The 16,816-nt window shown below is 36.4% G+C and overlaps 1 protein-coding gene across 3 annotated transcripts in view; it reads left to right on the forward strand.

Moving 5' to 3' along the window:
• ARID4A (AT-rich interaction domain 4A) overlaps positions 1-16,158 on the forward strand; it is a 58,151-nt gene extending 41,993 nt beyond the window's left edge. For 2 of the 3 annotated variants that reach the window (XM_036842663.1, XM_036842664.1), the window contains 7 exons: positions 299-383; positions 1,363-1,564; positions 4,479-5,615; positions 5,872-5,976; positions 9,477-9,683; positions 10,309-10,455; positions 14,036-16,158. In XM_036842663.1, coding sequence (XP_036698558.1) covers positions 299-383; positions 1,363-1,564; positions 4,479-5,615; positions 5,872-5,976; positions 9,477-9,683; positions 10,309-10,455; positions 14,036-14,139 — 1,987 coding nt within the window. In that variant the 3' untranslated portion in view covers positions 14,140-16,158. The remainder of the gene's footprint in view (positions 1-298; positions 384-1,362; positions 1,565-4,478; positions 5,616-5,871; positions 5,977-9,476; positions 9,684-10,308; positions 10,456-14,035) is intronic. The other variant, XM_036842665.1, reaches the window with a different exon arrangement.
• The last annotated feature ends 658 nt before the right edge of the window (positions 16,159-16,816 follow it).

The following is a 16,816-nucleotide window of genomic DNA, read 5'->3' on the forward strand; positions in this document are numbered from 1 at the left end:
GTGGAAAAGAAGGTAGTTCAAACAATCTTGCATCTATTTAGAGTTTGCCTACCCTGCTATCCCTGTAAGCCTGTTTTCCCTGAGAAATTCTCTTGCCTTGCCCTGTTGGTGGCAGGTACATAAAACACCTAGTACAGTACTTGGCACACATGTTACCAGCAAACTAGCATCTGTGCCCTTCGCATTTCTGCCAACACTAGAACCAGATTCTTTAGCCTGTCTCACTGTTGTTTTTATTTGGTGAGTACATTTCAAATAAGGTATTCTTGTGAATTTTTAATATATTCTTTATTTTAAGGTATGATGAATGGGTGAAGGCTGACAGGATAATCTGGCCGTTGGACAAAGGTGGACCAAAGAAAAAACAGAAGAAAAAAGCTAAAGTATGTACATAGGTGCCATATCCTTTATGATAAGTACAGGAATTATTCATATTGTATTTTCTATAAACGTTGTTTTCTCATTGTATAATCATCTTGAGTCTTTCAAAGTAATTGTGATTTTCTCTTCTACAACCCAGAAGCTTAAAAAGTAAAAAATGTAAACACATTACCACGCTGTTTCAGGAAAGGTGAAAACCGGCGACCCCTAGGGCACAGACTTCAAACACAAAGGCCTATGAGGTTCTCTAGAAAAGGGGTTAAGTAGGACTGAGAGTGACAAAGAAGAGGTCAAGTTCCTCATCTAGAGAGAATGGAACTAACCACTCTGCTGTGGGATGCAGACCCAGGGTTGCCAGATTTTAGGATTTTTTAAGACAACTCTATTTTTTAAAATGTGAAATCTGATTTTTAAATGCTGGAAGCTAATACTAAATTTTAAAACATACACTGGCCAGTTGTACCCTCATGCACACCCACAATTTTCAGCCTTTGCTGTAGAGATGATGACATATCTTTCTTTTCCTCAGGGAATAGTAAGAAACAAGGGGGAGAGCTGAGTAGTGTATAGCTCTCTAATGTACTGACTCTGACCTTCACAATATAATTGCAGTGTTCCAAGTTGAAGTTGTAGAACATCATATTCATATAAGTACAAAAATATTTTAGAAAACTATTTAATTTTTATTTTTCCATAACTACAGATTAGGAGTTGACATAACCAACAGCTGAGTAGTGTATAGCTCTCTAATGTACTGACTCTGACCTTCACAATATAATTGCAGTGTTCCAAGTTGAAGTTGTAGAACATCATATTCATATAAGTACAAAAATATTTTAGAAAACTAATTTTTATTTTTCCATAACTACAGATTAGGAGTTGACATAACAAACCTTTTTGAGTTATAGTTTTCCTTGGAGAAGTAGACTGTTCATTTTTCATAGGCTGGTGCTTCTCATACATTTTGTTGTTGTTACCCAGAACAAAGAAGACAGTGAGAAGGATGAAAAGAGGGATGAGGAGAGGCAGAAGTCAAAACGGGGACGACCTCCTTTAAAATCTACTCTTTCATCAAACATGCCATATGGTTTGTCTAAGACTCCAAACAGCGACGGAAAATCAGGTACCAGAAGCGCTCACATCAATATGCCAGACAGCTCACCTCTGTCAAATGGAATGGAAGGTGCTCAATTCTGAGAATCACTGGTTTTTTAAAAATCAATAATAAAAATAATAAAACTTCAGTTATGTGAGAGATTCATAGAAAGTCATCTAGGTTTTTTTTTTTTTTTTTTTAAGGAATCAATTGTATTTATTTATTTTTGGTTGCGTTGGATCTTTGTTGCTGTGCGCGGGCTTTCTCTAGTTGCGGCGAGCAGGGGCTACCCTTCGTTGCGGTGCACAGGCTTCTCATTGCAGTGCCTTCTCTTGTTGCGGAGCACGGGCTCTAGGTGCACAGGTTTCAGTAGTTGTGGCTCATGGGCTCTAGAGCGCAGGCTCAGTAGTTGTGGCGCACAGGCTTAGTTGCTCCGCAGCATGTGGGATCTTCCCTGGTCCCTGTGTCCCCTGCCTTGGCAGGCGGATTCTTAACCACTGCACCACCAGGGAAGTCCCTAGGCTTTTACTATATGATTTAAACTACAAAATTTGATTTGAAGAAAATGTTTATTTTGCTATATCATGTTTATTTAAAATTTAGTGATGTTTTACTTAATTAGGGATAACTTTTCTTGTTAATACCGTAGGAATATTCTTTCTTTTTTTAAAAAAATTATTTATTTATTTTTGGCTGCGTTGGGACTTCGTTGCTGTGCGCGGGCTTTCTCTAGTTGTGGCGAGCGGGGTCTACTCTTTGTTGCGGTGTACTCTTCATTACGGTGCATAGGCTTCTCATTGCAGTGGCTTCTCTTGTCGCGGAGCACGGGCTCTAGGTGCGCGGGCTTCAGTAGTTGTGGCACGTGGGCTTAGTTGCTCTGTGGCATGTGGGATCTTCCCGAACCAGGGCTCGAACCCGTGTCCCCTGCGTTGGCAGGCGGATTCTTAACCACCGCACCACCAGGGAAGCCCCCATAGGAATTTTCTATTTTAACAGAGGGTGGGTTGAAAAGCCATGCGTCCTCCTGTGTGCTGCACTGTCCTACAAAGCATGTGCCAGTGTCTCCTGTAATCTATTGCTGTTCACCTAGGGTCTTTCAATAAAGTTGTGACTGCGTTGTTCAAAGACAGGACAAACTAATGTGGTAGAGGCATGTTTTGTGATGAACATAGGTGAACATATTTTAGTCTGATTTTACCGTTTTTCCCACTTTTCTACCTTTGTATATTTTTCCATGTAATTTAAGAAATGTTAAATTTAGAAAACGTTCATATAAAAATTTCCCTCCCTTGAAGAAAAAAGCTTTTCTGAACCACAGGATTGCCATGAGCCCACCACGTGGAGGTTTTCTCCACGTGGAGGCATCTTTCCTCCTCTTTACTGCCATCTGCTGGAAGGTTGTCATAATACACAAATGCAAGATGTCCACAAAGTGGAAGATGCCCTCTTAGATGCATGCCAATGTGCAGTGTACAGTCTACAGAACTATACATGGTCTTGCTAAACTACTTCATAAAAGTAAAAAACTACTTTTTAAAAAAAATTTATTTTGTTTATATTTATTTTTGGCTGCGTTGGGTCTTCGTTGCTGCGTGCAGGCTTTCTCTAGTTGTGGCAAGCGGGGGCTACTCTTCGTTGCAGTGCGTGGGCTTCTCATTGTGGTGGCTTCTCTTGTTGCGGAGCACCAGCTCTAGCTGCGCGGGCTTCAGTAGTTGCGGCACGTGGGGTCAGTAGTTGTGGCTCACGGGCTCTAGAGCACAGGCTCAGTAGTTGTGGTGCACAGGCTTAGTTGCTCCGGGGCATGTGGGATCTCCCTGGACCAGGGCTCGAACCCGTGACCCCTGTATTGGCAGGCAGATTCTTAACCACTGCACCACCAGGGAAGTCCCTACTTTTTTTAACATGAGAAAAAATTCTAAATTCTGTATATGATAAAACCACAAAATAAAACTACACACCTTTTCATTTAAAAAGTACATTTAAGCTTGCTTTTTTGCACTTCTTTAGAATATGAGCACCATGTGGGTAGAATTTTTGTATTTTACAACTTCCATACCGTCTTAGAACCCTAGTTATTATTTTAAAAATTCTCTGAGTTAAAGAGAATGATTTAAGGTAGCTGGCCTATACTTTCCTGTCTCTTAATCAGAGGAATATTTAAAGTTTTGAGAATTCAAGCTTCTCATCCTGTACATCTTTTCAGAATTAAGTAGAATATCATATTCCTTTCTAAGGACACAAAATGGGCATCTCATTTATTAATCAGTACCTTCTAGATCTCAGATCAAACCACTTAACATATTAACTTCATATCTCAGTACTAGTCCTTTGATTTTTCTAGGGGTTACTGTAGCCTAAATACGATACTAGTAAAAATTGCAAAATAGCTCTTTTATAGATTTGAGACAGTAATATTTTCTATGCAGTGTATTTTCACATGGAATTTGAGGTCTCCCCTCCCTCATTTTTGGCACAAATGTATGATTTATTTATTTTTTTAATTTGTATTTTTAAATTTTATTTATTTATTTATCTTTGGCTGCGTTGGGTCTTCGTTGCTGCACGTGGGCTGTCTCTAGTTGTGGTAAGCAGGGGCTACTCTTCGTTTTGCTGCGTGGGCTTCTCATTGCGGTGGCTTCTCTTGTTGCGGAGCACAGGCTCTAGGTGCGCGGGCTTCAGTAGTTGCGGCGTGCGGGCTCAGTAATTGTGGCGCGTGGGCTCTAGAGCACAGGCTCAGTAGTTGTGGTGCACAGGCTTAGTTGCTCTGCGGCATGTGGGATCTTTCCGGACCAGGGCTTGAACCCGTGTCCTCTGCATTGGCAGGCAGATTCTTAACCATTGTGTCACCAGGGAAGTCCTGATTTATTTTACATAAGAAATTTCTACAAGGAGGTATTCAGAGGTACTTGATTAAGAGTTTTGTCTTTGGCAGAATTTTTATTATAAAATTGCATTGGTAATTAAGATAGAAACCTTTGTAATACAGTATTTCCTCTTGCAGACTCCTGTTCATCTGATAGTGAAACAGAAGACCTTTTAGAAAAGAATTTGATGAATGAAGAACTTTCTCCTGATATTAAAGAAGAATTAGAAAAAAATGAAAGTTTAAGTGATGATAAACTAGATGAAGAAAATCCAAAGATTGCTGCACATATATTAAAAGAAAATGATAGGACTCAAATGCAGCCTTTAGAAACCTTGAAGTTAGAAGTTGGAGAGAATGAACAAATAGTACAGATTTTTGGAAATAAAGTGGAACAAGCAGATGAAGTTAAGAAAGAGGCAGAAAAATCTCCGAAAGGAAAGGGAAGACGAAGCAAGACAAAAGATCTTTCTTTAGAAATTATAAAGATTTCATCATTCAGCCAGGATGAAGCAGGAACTGAACCTCATATAGAAGCTCAGAGTATAGAATTTTCTTCATTAGACAGTAAAAACTTTTCTTCTGCTACAGAAGATGAAATTGATCAATGTGCAAAAGAAAAAAAGTTGAAACGGAAAATACTGGGACAGTTATCACCAGAGAAAAAAGTAAGAATTGAGAATGGAATGGAAATGACAAATAGCATTTCTCAAGAAAGGACCAGTGATTGTGTTGCATCTGACGGAATGAAAAACTTAAATTTTGAACAACACTTTGAAATAGAAAATGAAGGAATGCCATCATTAATAGCAGAGCCAAACCAATGCATTCAAGAATTGACTAAAGAAAAATTTGATAGTCCAGCTGAAGAAACTGTAAATACTCCATTAAAAGAAGAAGAGGATGCAATGCCTCTGATTGGGCCGGAAACCTTGGTTTGCCATGAAGTAGATTTGGATGATTTGGATGAAAAGGATAAGACCAGTACTGAGGATGTAGTAGTTGAAAGCTCTGAATCTAACTCTCTTGTTTCTATTCCACCTGCCCTACCTCCTGCAGTACAGCATAACTTTTCAGTAGCTTCACCACTTACTCTCAGCCAAGATGAGTCTCGAAGTATAAAAAGTGAGAGTGACATAACCATTGAGGTTGATAGTATTGCTGAAGAATCTCAAGAAGGTCTCTGTGAGAGGGAATCAGCAAATGGATTTGAAGCCAGCGTTGCCTCTGGTACCTGTAGTATAATTGTTCAAGAAAGAGAGAGCAGAGAGAAGGGTAAGGACTTCCTAGGGAGAAAATCAACCGTTATATTAAAACCAAAAACTAGTAAGCCAAGAGTTTTAGGAACTAATGATCTGTTAAGTACCCTCCCTCCCTCCTTCCTTCCTTCTTTACTCTCTCCCTCCCTCCCCTCCTTTTTTTTTTTTTTTTTTTAAACATACACGTGGAAATTCGTGTAGAGTAGATAGGTGAATGAATGTTCTTGCTCTTGATTTTTTTTTTTCTAATTCTCTCTTTTCACTTATTTCAGGTCAGAAAAGGCCAAGTGATGGAACTAGTGGATTATTGGCAAAAAAACAGAAGCGAACCCCAAAGCGAACAAGTGCTGTAGCCAAAAATGAAAAGAATGGAGCAGGTTGGTACTTTTCAATGCTGGCTTTAGTGTGGTGTTAGTACTTTCAGCAGTTTGTTGGCTTGATCATTTGTGTCAGCTTAAAACTCAATTTGGTTCATTATGTTCTGAAAAGTAGCAATTTTTCCATTAGTTTTTAATCTGAAGGTGCTTGTCAATTTTATTTAGAGCTGGGATAGCTGTGGTTATTTTTTATGCTTATTTCATTTGTATTTCTTATGTAAAGCAGTTTAATATTAGAGGAATACATTTGGGAATCTTGAACAAAAGAAAAATAACATTTGCTCTGGTAATAAAAGCAGATTAAGTTTACATTTCTGAATGGAATGTTTTCCTTTAATCTAGAAAAACTGACTTTTAAATAGTAACACAGTAAGTTTGAAATAGAGGGAAATAAAATTCTTATTGAAACAAACAGGAAAATTAGTAAACCAGTAAGAATAGATTACATGAAAAACAGATTTCTGTACAATAAGGAGTAAAATTAAGTTGTAGAATATAGTAAATAGAAATAAACATGGTTGATTTTGACAAATTAAAATTTTACCTCCAAAGCATGCCTTCATACAAGTCTGAAAGGGAAATTCTAGATTACAGTAGATACATATTTCAAGGAAGGGGCATATAATTTATTTAAGATAAAAGGCATTTCAAAGGAAAACCTTTGAGCCATATTTCAAGTCCTCAGTAACCAGATATGGCTAGTGGCTGGACAAGACAGGTCTAGAGTATAGGGAAAGAGTGATGGGAGATGAGACTAGAAAGACAGCAGGAATTACAAAGGGAAAATGAGTAACTTTACAGTGGATGAGCTGGGCAGACATCACCTTAGTCAAATGAAGTGAACACCACCAGCAATGGGACAAAGTGAAATGTACCACCTGACAGGATGAAATAAGAAGAACATAGCTGCACATCTGTAATATTCCTGTCAAAGATGTATATAACCTGACTGTAATCACGAGGACCCATCAACAAATTCAAACTGAAGGATGTTCTATAAAATAACTGGCCTATAATTTTAAAAATTGTCAAGGTCATGAAAGTCAAAGAAAGAGGAACCGTTCCAGATTAAAGGAGATTTATGAGGTGTGATAACTAAATGCAGTATATGATTCTCACCTGGATCCTATTGCTGTAAAGAACATTATCAGGTCAAGTAGAGATACTTGTGTGGGATCTGAGGATTAGATGATAGTAATAGATCTGTGTTAATTTCCTGATTTTGATGGTTGTATCATGGTTCTTTAGGAGTGTGGTGGTTTTTAAAACATATCCACAAATGTGTTGATATGTTTCCCTTCAAGAGGCAAAGCCTAATCCCTTCCTCTTGAGTACGGGCTGAATTTAGTGACTCCCTTCTAACTAATAAAATAAAGTGGACGTGATGGAGTATGTCTTCAGGGAATAGGTCATAAAAAGCACTGCAAATTCCTTCCTGCTCTCCCTTGGATCACTTGCTCTGGGGGAAGTTAGCTGCCATGGTGTGAGGTCACTCAAGCAGTGTATGGAGAGGCCCACGTGGTGAGGAACTGAGCATATCCCGCCAACAACCAGCAAGGAACTGCGGCCTCCCAACACTCACTGACAGCCATGTGAGTGAGCCACCTTGGAGCATATCCTCCAGCTCCAGTCAGGTCTTCAGAGACCAGAATCTTGGCTAAAAGCTTGACGGCAACCTCACGAGATTCCCTGAGCTGGACCACACAGCCAAGCTGTTCCCAGATTCTAACCCTCTGAAACCGTGTGAGACACTAAACATTTGTAGTTTTAAACTGCTAAGTTTGGGGCTAATCTGTAGATAACTAATACAGGGAGAATGTTCTTATTTGTAAGAAGAGAGCACTAAAGTATTCAAATATGGCAGGGCAACTTATCCTCGAATGGCAGAAAAACATTCTTTGGTAATTGTTCTTCTCTTTTTTGTAAGTTTGAAGATTGTCTCAAAATAAAAAGTTAAAAAGATTAAAAAGGAAAAAAAAAAAGGAGATGATCAGTTTTTCTTTTTGGAAAGAATCTTTGGCTTAACTAAGGCAGTGAAAGAAGGAATGAATTAAGAGAATTGGGACATAAAATCACTAGTACTCAATTATTATTAGTTAGATACGAGGAACAGGTTAACTGACATATAGCATATAGGAGTAGCAGCAGGCGGTTGGAAGAGTAATTTAGGGAACGTTGCTTTAGAGGTACCACCTATTAGGAAAATAAGGGTCTGGAGCTTCGAAGAAAGTCTGTTTTTAGAAGATAGTTGTTGAAGGATTACAAGATGATAAAGCTGCTATGGGAGAGTTGTAAAAAGAGAAGAAAAAGGACCAGAAGTGGAATTATGTGGCATATCCCTTTAAATGGGCCAGGAAGAGCAGAGTAGAAGCAGGTTAGAGATAAATGAAAATCAGTTAACACTAGTTGGTTTGAATAAGAAAGACGGTTCAAATGCAATAGAATATTCAAGTAGGATTAAAATATATTCATTGAATTTGGTGAATAGTAAGTGTTTGGGGCCCTAACAAGAGCATGGGAAGGAGACATGATTAGAAAGTATGGAAATAAGAATAACAAAGAATTTCTCTTTCATGAAATTTGACCCTAAAGAGAAGGAAAGAGGTGCCAGCTAAAGGGGGAGGTTTTCCTCTCCTTCCCTCCCTCTCTCTCTAAGGGTAGGAAAGCTTTAAGCATGTTCATAGACTCTGGAAAAAGAAGAAAGATAAAATGACATTGGAATATTTCAGAGGAGCTGGGGATAAATGGTTTCAAGAGTATAGCTGAAGAGATTAGTTTGCCCAGCATTAAGTCTCTTCTTTTTGAGGCCAAAAAAGGGAGATAAGGACAGACACAGTAGGGGAGGGGCTGGGAAAGTGAGTGTGTAACCCTCAACTTTGCCTTTTCAGTAGAAGGGAAGGTTGGCTGTTGAGAGTGAATAGGATGGAAGTAGGGTGTAGACTTTGAAAAAAAGCAGAAAAAGTTGAGAGAAAATTCTAATTTGTTATTAAGTGAAAACCAAAAGCATCTTTAAGTACACATTTGGTGAGGAGGGATGTAGACTTGCAAACAAGTATCTGACACATTTTATGTATTATACATATGTTAAAAGTTGGATGTGTATTTTGTGCTTGTTCATGTATATAGTTTGGGTTGGTCCCCTTTTGGGTTGTTTTTATGTTTTGTTTTAAACATAAATGGGGCAATACTATGCTTATTGTTTTTTAACTTTATCATTTCACCATGTATTTTGGATATTTTGCCATTTTTGTTCTTAGGAACTCTAGCTCATTCTTTTTAACAACTTTAGCACAGTATTCTATAATACTGATATATAATTCTTAGCCATTTCCCTTTTGGTGGGTACTTAGGTTATTTCCATCTTTTTATTGTTATAAAACTTAGCACATTTGTGCATTTATTTCTTTAGGATACCGAAAAGTGTAATTACTGGGTCCGTTGCATTTTAATATTTGAGATTTTTATCATTTATAACCTGAGTCAATTTTTTCTTATTATAGGACAAAGCAGTGATAGTGAAGATCTTCCTGTCCTAGACAATTCAAGTAAATGTACCCCAGTAAAGCATCTTAGTGTATCTAAGCCACAGAAGCTTGCACGATCTCCTGCAAGAATATCCCCTCACATCAAAGATGGAGAAAAAGATAAACAGAAAGAAAAACATCCGAATTCATCTCCTCGGACATATAAGTGGAGTTTTCAACTCAGTAAGAAGCTTATAGAAAACTTGAATGTATATTACAAAGTGGTATATATTTTGAAATGTCAAAGTAAGGAATAACGATTAGCAAATTCATTTATTTAGGTATCCTAAATGTTGTCTTATTAATAATCACTACTTATTATCTTAAATACAAATCTGTGTATTTTCATAATACTAACTTGATAAATATTGGAGAAAGCTCTCCAGTTATGGAATGAGACATGTATGATTTATATAAATTGATGAAACTTAAACACCCTTTCTTGTACTGACAATTGGAAATAACTAATAAATGAGGAAAATATCAATACAAAGACACTATTTGGATAAATAACTACAATTATAGATCATAGTTGCTGTATGTTGATGTTTCCTTGTGCTTTTCTGATTATTTCAGTAATACATCATTAAGTAATACATGTTTAGTGGAATATTTGGGATATATATAGAAATCTTATTCATGAATTTAATTAAGGTCTTCCATTTTTATAGAGCCTTATTTAGTGTACTGTTAGGTTTTAATAAACTAAAGCTTTTGTTGATTTATGAGTTGGACTTTTGATAGAACTGCCATCTTTTTTTCTCGTAGAATTATTTTAAAATCCAAATTAACTTTTTTTCCCTTTTAGATGAATTAGATAACATGAACAGTACGGAGAGAATCTCGTTTCTCCAAGAAAAACTACAGGAAATCCGAAAGTATTACATGTCTTTGAAGTCTGAAGTTGCAACCATAGATAGGAGGAGAAAAAGATTAAAAAAGAAAGACAGAGAAGGTAATTTGATTATAATTTTTCTTCCCCCTATTTTTCAAATATATATCCTATCACTTTAGAAGATTTAGGTTTGCCACTTTTTAATATAGTATATATTTATTAATTGTTATCTTTAGATTCCTAGTGTTTTCTTCTTTGTTGCTATTGTTGAAGTGAGTCAACAGCTGAATCAGAATGAGACTCTTGAAAGAGACTATGAACTGTTTTACAAAATGTGTGATTTTACTAAATGTGGTGGGTTCTTAAGAAGAGCTTACTCCCTCTGAATTTCTCTCAACTGCTCAACAAACATTTATTGGCTGCCTATTAACAGGCACTATATTTGTCATTATGGGGTTCATCAAAATGAAGAGGGATATGGCTTATCCTCTAGGAGGTCATCTTGTTGGGATCATAAGTCATTTCCTAAGCAACTACTATATAAGATAGTTCAGCTTAGAACATTAATGCACACATACCATATGCCAGGCCCTCTTTCAGGTGGTGGAAGTACAGAGATGAATGAGATACAGACCTCGATCTCAAAGTCTTAACGTCTAGTGGAGCTGTATGTTGAGGGCCCTGAGAGTGATATTAACAAGAACAGGAGTTGGTGGAAGGAGAGATGACTTCGGAATAATCATGAGGAGAGAATAGCATCTGAACTAAACCTTAAAAATGTATAGGATTGACTTCTAGTTAAACATTGACATCTCATATCTACCCCAAGCCCAGGCCTCACTGAAATAATAGTAAAGAATAGTAAAAGCCCTGTACCCACAAGGACGAGAGAATGGGACCGCAGACTGACTACGGTAGACAAGAAATGTCAGCAGCATACCTTTTGGAAGCTGAGAAGCAGATGGACTGTAAGTGTCCTAGCAGATGACAGAATGCTAAACACCTGAGCCTGTGTATCCTTCTAGTGGGACGAAACAGTGAGAAGCAAGCCAATTCATACTACATCACCCCAGAAAAGCTCTGAGGACAGTGTGAGGTGTGAGGATGGAAATCGGAGATGGTTTGAAAAAGGAAGGAGAAATTGGATCCTTTCATCCCAACTTCTTTTCCCCTAACTCCAGCAGAAAATAGGAGATTAAGTTATTGGAGGCTGAGAGGGATCAACAGGCTTATAGAAAGACTCAGGGACACCAGCCATAGCTGAAGGTGAGGGTTAAGTGCTAAACCAAAAATAATGAGCTTGAGTGAAAGTTTCCAGTACTAAATGATGAGACTCCTGTCCCTTTTCCAACCAACGATCTCATCTTCTTGTCTCTCTGAAAGCTGGTAACCAAGCTTATGCTCCTTCCTGGAAGGAGATTGGAAGACTCCTCTGGAGAAACTGGTCAGCCCAAGGGAAGTGATCTAACATAGATACCAGTATTTGGAGGTTCCTGAACCAAAAAGCAAAATCCTTACAAATCACTATGTGTGCACTGCCCACCATTTAAAAGCCCTGTGGCCTCATGTATAGCTTCCAGTTAGCTTTTTAATGCTCCCTCTTAAATATGGAAGCCACAAGACCAGATGTTTGAGGAAAGCCTTTACATAAAGACAGAAACCAAAATATTCAATAGAAAAAAGGAACTTGGACAGTGTGCCATATAAAAACAAACTATAATTAATATCCAGAGTTACAGGAAAGATATTGCAGTCTTGAAACAAGAATATGATACTATCAATGAAATTCAGAGAACATGAAGGATCTCTTAAAAATTAAAAATATGGTATTTGGAATAAAAAAAAATAAATAGAAGGGTAAGATAGCAAGGCTAAAGAAATCCCAGTAAAAGATCAAAAAGATAATAGGAGAGAATAACGAAGAGAAGTATAGGATCTGGCTGGGAGATCCAGCTTCTGAATCATAGGATTTCTAGAAAGAGAACACTGAATAAACATAGGAGGAAGTTGTGATCAAAGAAATAAGAAAAACTTCCAGAACTGAAGGAGATGGGTTAGAAAACTGAAAGGACTCCCTGCGACCTCTATAAAGAATGGGGGAAAAAAATCACACCAATGCACATTATGAAATTTCAGAACCCTGTGGATAAAGGTAAGGTTCCAACAGCGTACCATATAAAGGTATATACAAAAAACTGGGTCTCAGAACAGCATCAGATTTCTCACGTCAGATTTCTCAATGGTGACACTAAAAACTGGAAGCCAAGCTATTAAGATAACATGACATCCAGCAAACAAGGAATCCCACATAGGAAAACAGTAAGGAAAATCTCAAGGTGATGGCACATGGAAACCCTAGAATGATCACTGCATAACAGGCCTACAAAGCAACTATTTCAGGAATAGGATGGAACAGGAGGGGACGGCTCTAGGAGGGATGTCCCTTTAAGAAAAAAACAGTAAATTATCTGATAGGCTTGCCCATCTTGAGAGAAGTTTTCTATCTATGGCAGAGAGTTAGGGGATGAATTACTAATAAAATGGCCTGTGTCATATGTGGTCTTGAATCATTCTACTCCAAGTCCAGCAGTTTTCAATTCCTGGAAATATGATGGAGCAAAAGGAAAGAGATCGACCTTCCATCTTTGTCCTTTTCTTTAAAAACTGTAAATAGCAAGAAGTCTTTACAGAATTTTTAAACACAGAAAGAAGAACAAATTAATAAATTGAGCTTTTCTTCAGAGAACCTTCAATGGCTTTGAGTTTCCTAAAGGTCATATAAGTTCAGACAACTAAAAAGATGATTTTCTTATAGTCTTCTTCCTTTTTTTGTTTTCTTAATTTTTTGTGTGTGAAGTGAGTTATTAAAGTGAAACATTGAGTGACTTCTAGCACATATATTAGAATTTGTAGTAATGAGTTACATGTCATATTGGCAGTACACACATTGAGGGATGTATACTTAAACAAAAATTAAGACTTTAAGTAAAATAGGAATAATTGGGCAAAGATTAGCAGGAGATAGGAGGGCCCTGCAAAGAAAAAAGTAAAAACTAAAAAATGACAGAGCACCTGATGCATAGAGTAATGATCTTTAATCCATGCTCCATGCTCCTGGAGAGTTTTGTTAAAGTCATTTGAAGGCTTTTTCTAATCACTCACCCACATTTCCATCCTGATCCCATGATTCTGATACCTGACTTAGATTACTGCTTCTTGCTTATGAGAGTTTTGTGTCCATCGGGTATATTGGGACAGGATAAAGATAGGAAGCCAACGGTTAGCTGGTTAAAAGAAATTCTCTAGGATAAGTGAATTCTTTTATGGTCCTATAATCCAGAGATAAAGCAGGAATTTGCTATAGTGAAAATTTATGTCAGGTTGATCTCATTTCTGATTTGGGACAAGGTGAGTTTCTTTCAGGGATCTTTCAAGTAGGGATTTAAGATTTTATATCTCTTTAGTCTTTACATTTTCTGGTGCCTTTTTTAAACTGAGTTACTTAAGTGATGAGAGACTGATTCCATTCATTTGAGCCAAACAAAATTTTGGTGACAAAATGTTGTTATTCCTTCATGCACCATTTAAGAGGACTATAATTGAAGTGAATAATGTTAAGAAATTCATTTCTAATTTGCCGGTGGCTGGGTATCTGTGTGTGATAGTTTTCAGGTCTAATGTAGCTGTTTTGATTCTACAGTGTCTCATGCAGGAGCCTCCATGTCATCTGCTTCATCAGACACTGGAATGAGTCCCTCCTCATCATCTCCCCCACAGAACGTACTTGCTGTAGAATGCAGGTGATAAATGTTTTCTCTGCCTTCCCAGCAGTTTGCTGCCAAGGACATAAATCCCAAAACCCTGAAATACAACCACAGAAAGCACTCAACTGGTTTGACATTGCTAAATATATCCTGTACACTTTTCCAGGCTGGATTGTATCTATTCCCTTCTCTTTTCTTTTTTTTTTTCTGTTGCAAAAAAATAAGCTGATTAATAACTGAAGTTTAGGCAGCCTGCCATATTTGTCATAATTTTTCCTTTTTTCTTTTTTTTCGTTTTTTTGTGAAGATAGAAAAAGGGCACTTAGCAAATTTGAATTTGTATAATAAAGCTTTCAGGTGTTATAGAAATCATAGACAAGCAAGTGCACATGATAAACATCAAAATACCCAGCTAAATAGTTACTGCTGCACTTTCACTGAGATGTATTTGAACACTTGGTGAGTAGGGGGTTTATGTTGTGTTTTTTTATTGTTGTTGTTGGTTTTCTTGTTTTTTTGTTTTTTTTTTTTGTGGAAGCACTTGCTATTTAGAACTGCCAAAGTATATGTTCAGCAGTGTGCCCAGGTTTAAGGTGTAAATGGGACAAAATAAATTGTGAAAGGAAGTGTAGTTGACTGAAAACTACAGTTGTAATAAGTCTTCCACTTTTTATAGGATTTTTGAGCACACAATTATGCAAATATTTTAATGTTTATTAATGTTTACAGTGGAATTGTGAATAAGTTTTCAGTGGACTATCTTATCCCTTGACAAAAATATTTTGTCTTTTTTCTATGTAATTTCAGAGTTTTTATTTTGTTACAAAAAGACAAAAATGAAATATATAACAACAATGAAGTTATTTAACAAGATTTCTAAAGCTGAAAATTTTGTGTAAAATAAGGTATTATCTTGCAACTTGTTAAATATATTTATTCAGACATTGGATGTTGTATTTTTATGTATTTTTTAAAATATTAATAAAATTGAAAAAAAGAAAATTCTAGGTTAATTCACTCTTCGAATGACAATAGCTCTCAGCTGTCCCTTTTACAGGAGGTTGCATCCAGCGGCTTTGCCTGTACTGAAGGGAGTCTGTCTCAGTCCTTCAAACAGTGTAGAACTATAAATGGGCATCTGGATCATTAAAGTACGTCCTCGTTTAGAAACTTTGGCAGTCCTAGTATTTAAACTGTTTTGAGGATCAAATTTTTGGTTGCCCTTAAGATATTTTGTCACAGTTTTTATGTTTGCTATACTGCCGAATAAATTTATATCTCCCAAAGTTGAGATGCAACAACTAAGTAAAGCAATTATGTATGCTTTGTTTGTGAATTGTTTCACAGACTGATACATTTTGTAAATAATTCTTCCAAAACCATGTATTTAAAGCAGTTTTGCCATATACATTATGTAAAAAGGTGATTTTTTAAAATCAGTTTTTAAATTCATGTTTGTACATTGAAAGGGGTTTTTTTTAAACCTCCTTTCCTGTGTTTAATATGCGTAGAGTAATAACCTAGACGCTCTAGACTGTATATCAGGATCTGATTTACAAGAACAGAGTCAGAGCCAAACACTAGTGATGGCATAGCATTACTGAAATCATTGTTTCTTAATTTCATTTTACCACATTGTGAACTTGTGATTCAGATTCCTTCCATTTTCGCAGAGAATTAAAAACAAAAAAGTACTCTTGTAAAATGCACTTTTCTGTCTTTTCTTTGCAAAGCAGAAGTATTTCAATGTAAAATAAAAATGGAGCTCAGTGGGCAGTATTAATAAAGGCCATGTTTTAAACATAGGCTTTATATTTTTAGTTTTCATTTAAGTGATTGTTTTTTTCCCCTAAGTGCCAATAACTCACAGTTGGAAAACCAGACTTCATGAAACAAAGCATATTCAATATATTCTTCATGTCTCTACAATTAAATATATCTAGTACTTAATTATAAAAATTTTAAAAGTGCGTCATTCAAATACAGTTGGAACTAGGAGGCAACTTTAGATTCATACATTAGATATTTTAATGATTTATCAGCTTGAATATTGTCCTTTCTAATCAATATAAATCTGGTAATGATGTACTGGGATCTTGCTACAGAGAGTAAAACTATATATTAATTGAATGAGTATATGGACACTTAAAATCCTTTTGTTTTGGGGGGCTGGAAAGGATTATGAAAATTATTGAATTTTGTAAGAATACTGACTAGGTATTAAATTCAAATATTGACCATATTTTGAGATTAGCTAAATGTTGAGTAGATAGCTCTTGCATATGATTAAAAAAATAAAAATATACTCTTTAATATATAAAATGGAAGGTGCTATCTATAAAATCAAGTTATTTGAAGATTATGGAGATTTCTATTTTAATATTCCATGTGTGCTTTTATTATTGTTTGTTAAATTTCTAGTTTTCCTGCCCTTCACTAAGAAAGATGTTTGTATTTAGCACATACATGCTATGTCTTCTACGAAATTGCTTTTAATTGGAAATCTTTATGCATCATGCTATTAATTTGCTTATATACCTTTCTTATACGCCCGGTAGTATAACGTAGCTATCAACATTGTGGAAGCATTTGAAGCTATATTCAACCACATATTTTAGAATTCAGGCATCAAAAATTTATGAATTTTTTTGATCATCAAAAATTTATTGGGTATCTTCGATGTGCCAGGCATTGTGCTAAGGCTCAGGAGACCTAAC

The sequence above is a fragment of the Balaenoptera musculus genome, chromosome 2 (assembly GCF_009873245.2).
Source record: "Balaenoptera musculus isolate JJ_BM4_2016_0621 chromosome 2, mBalMus1.pri.v3, whole genome shotgun sequence".
Lineage (NCBI taxonomy): Eukaryota > Metazoa > Chordata > Mammalia > Artiodactyla > Balaenopteridae > Balaenoptera > Balaenoptera musculus.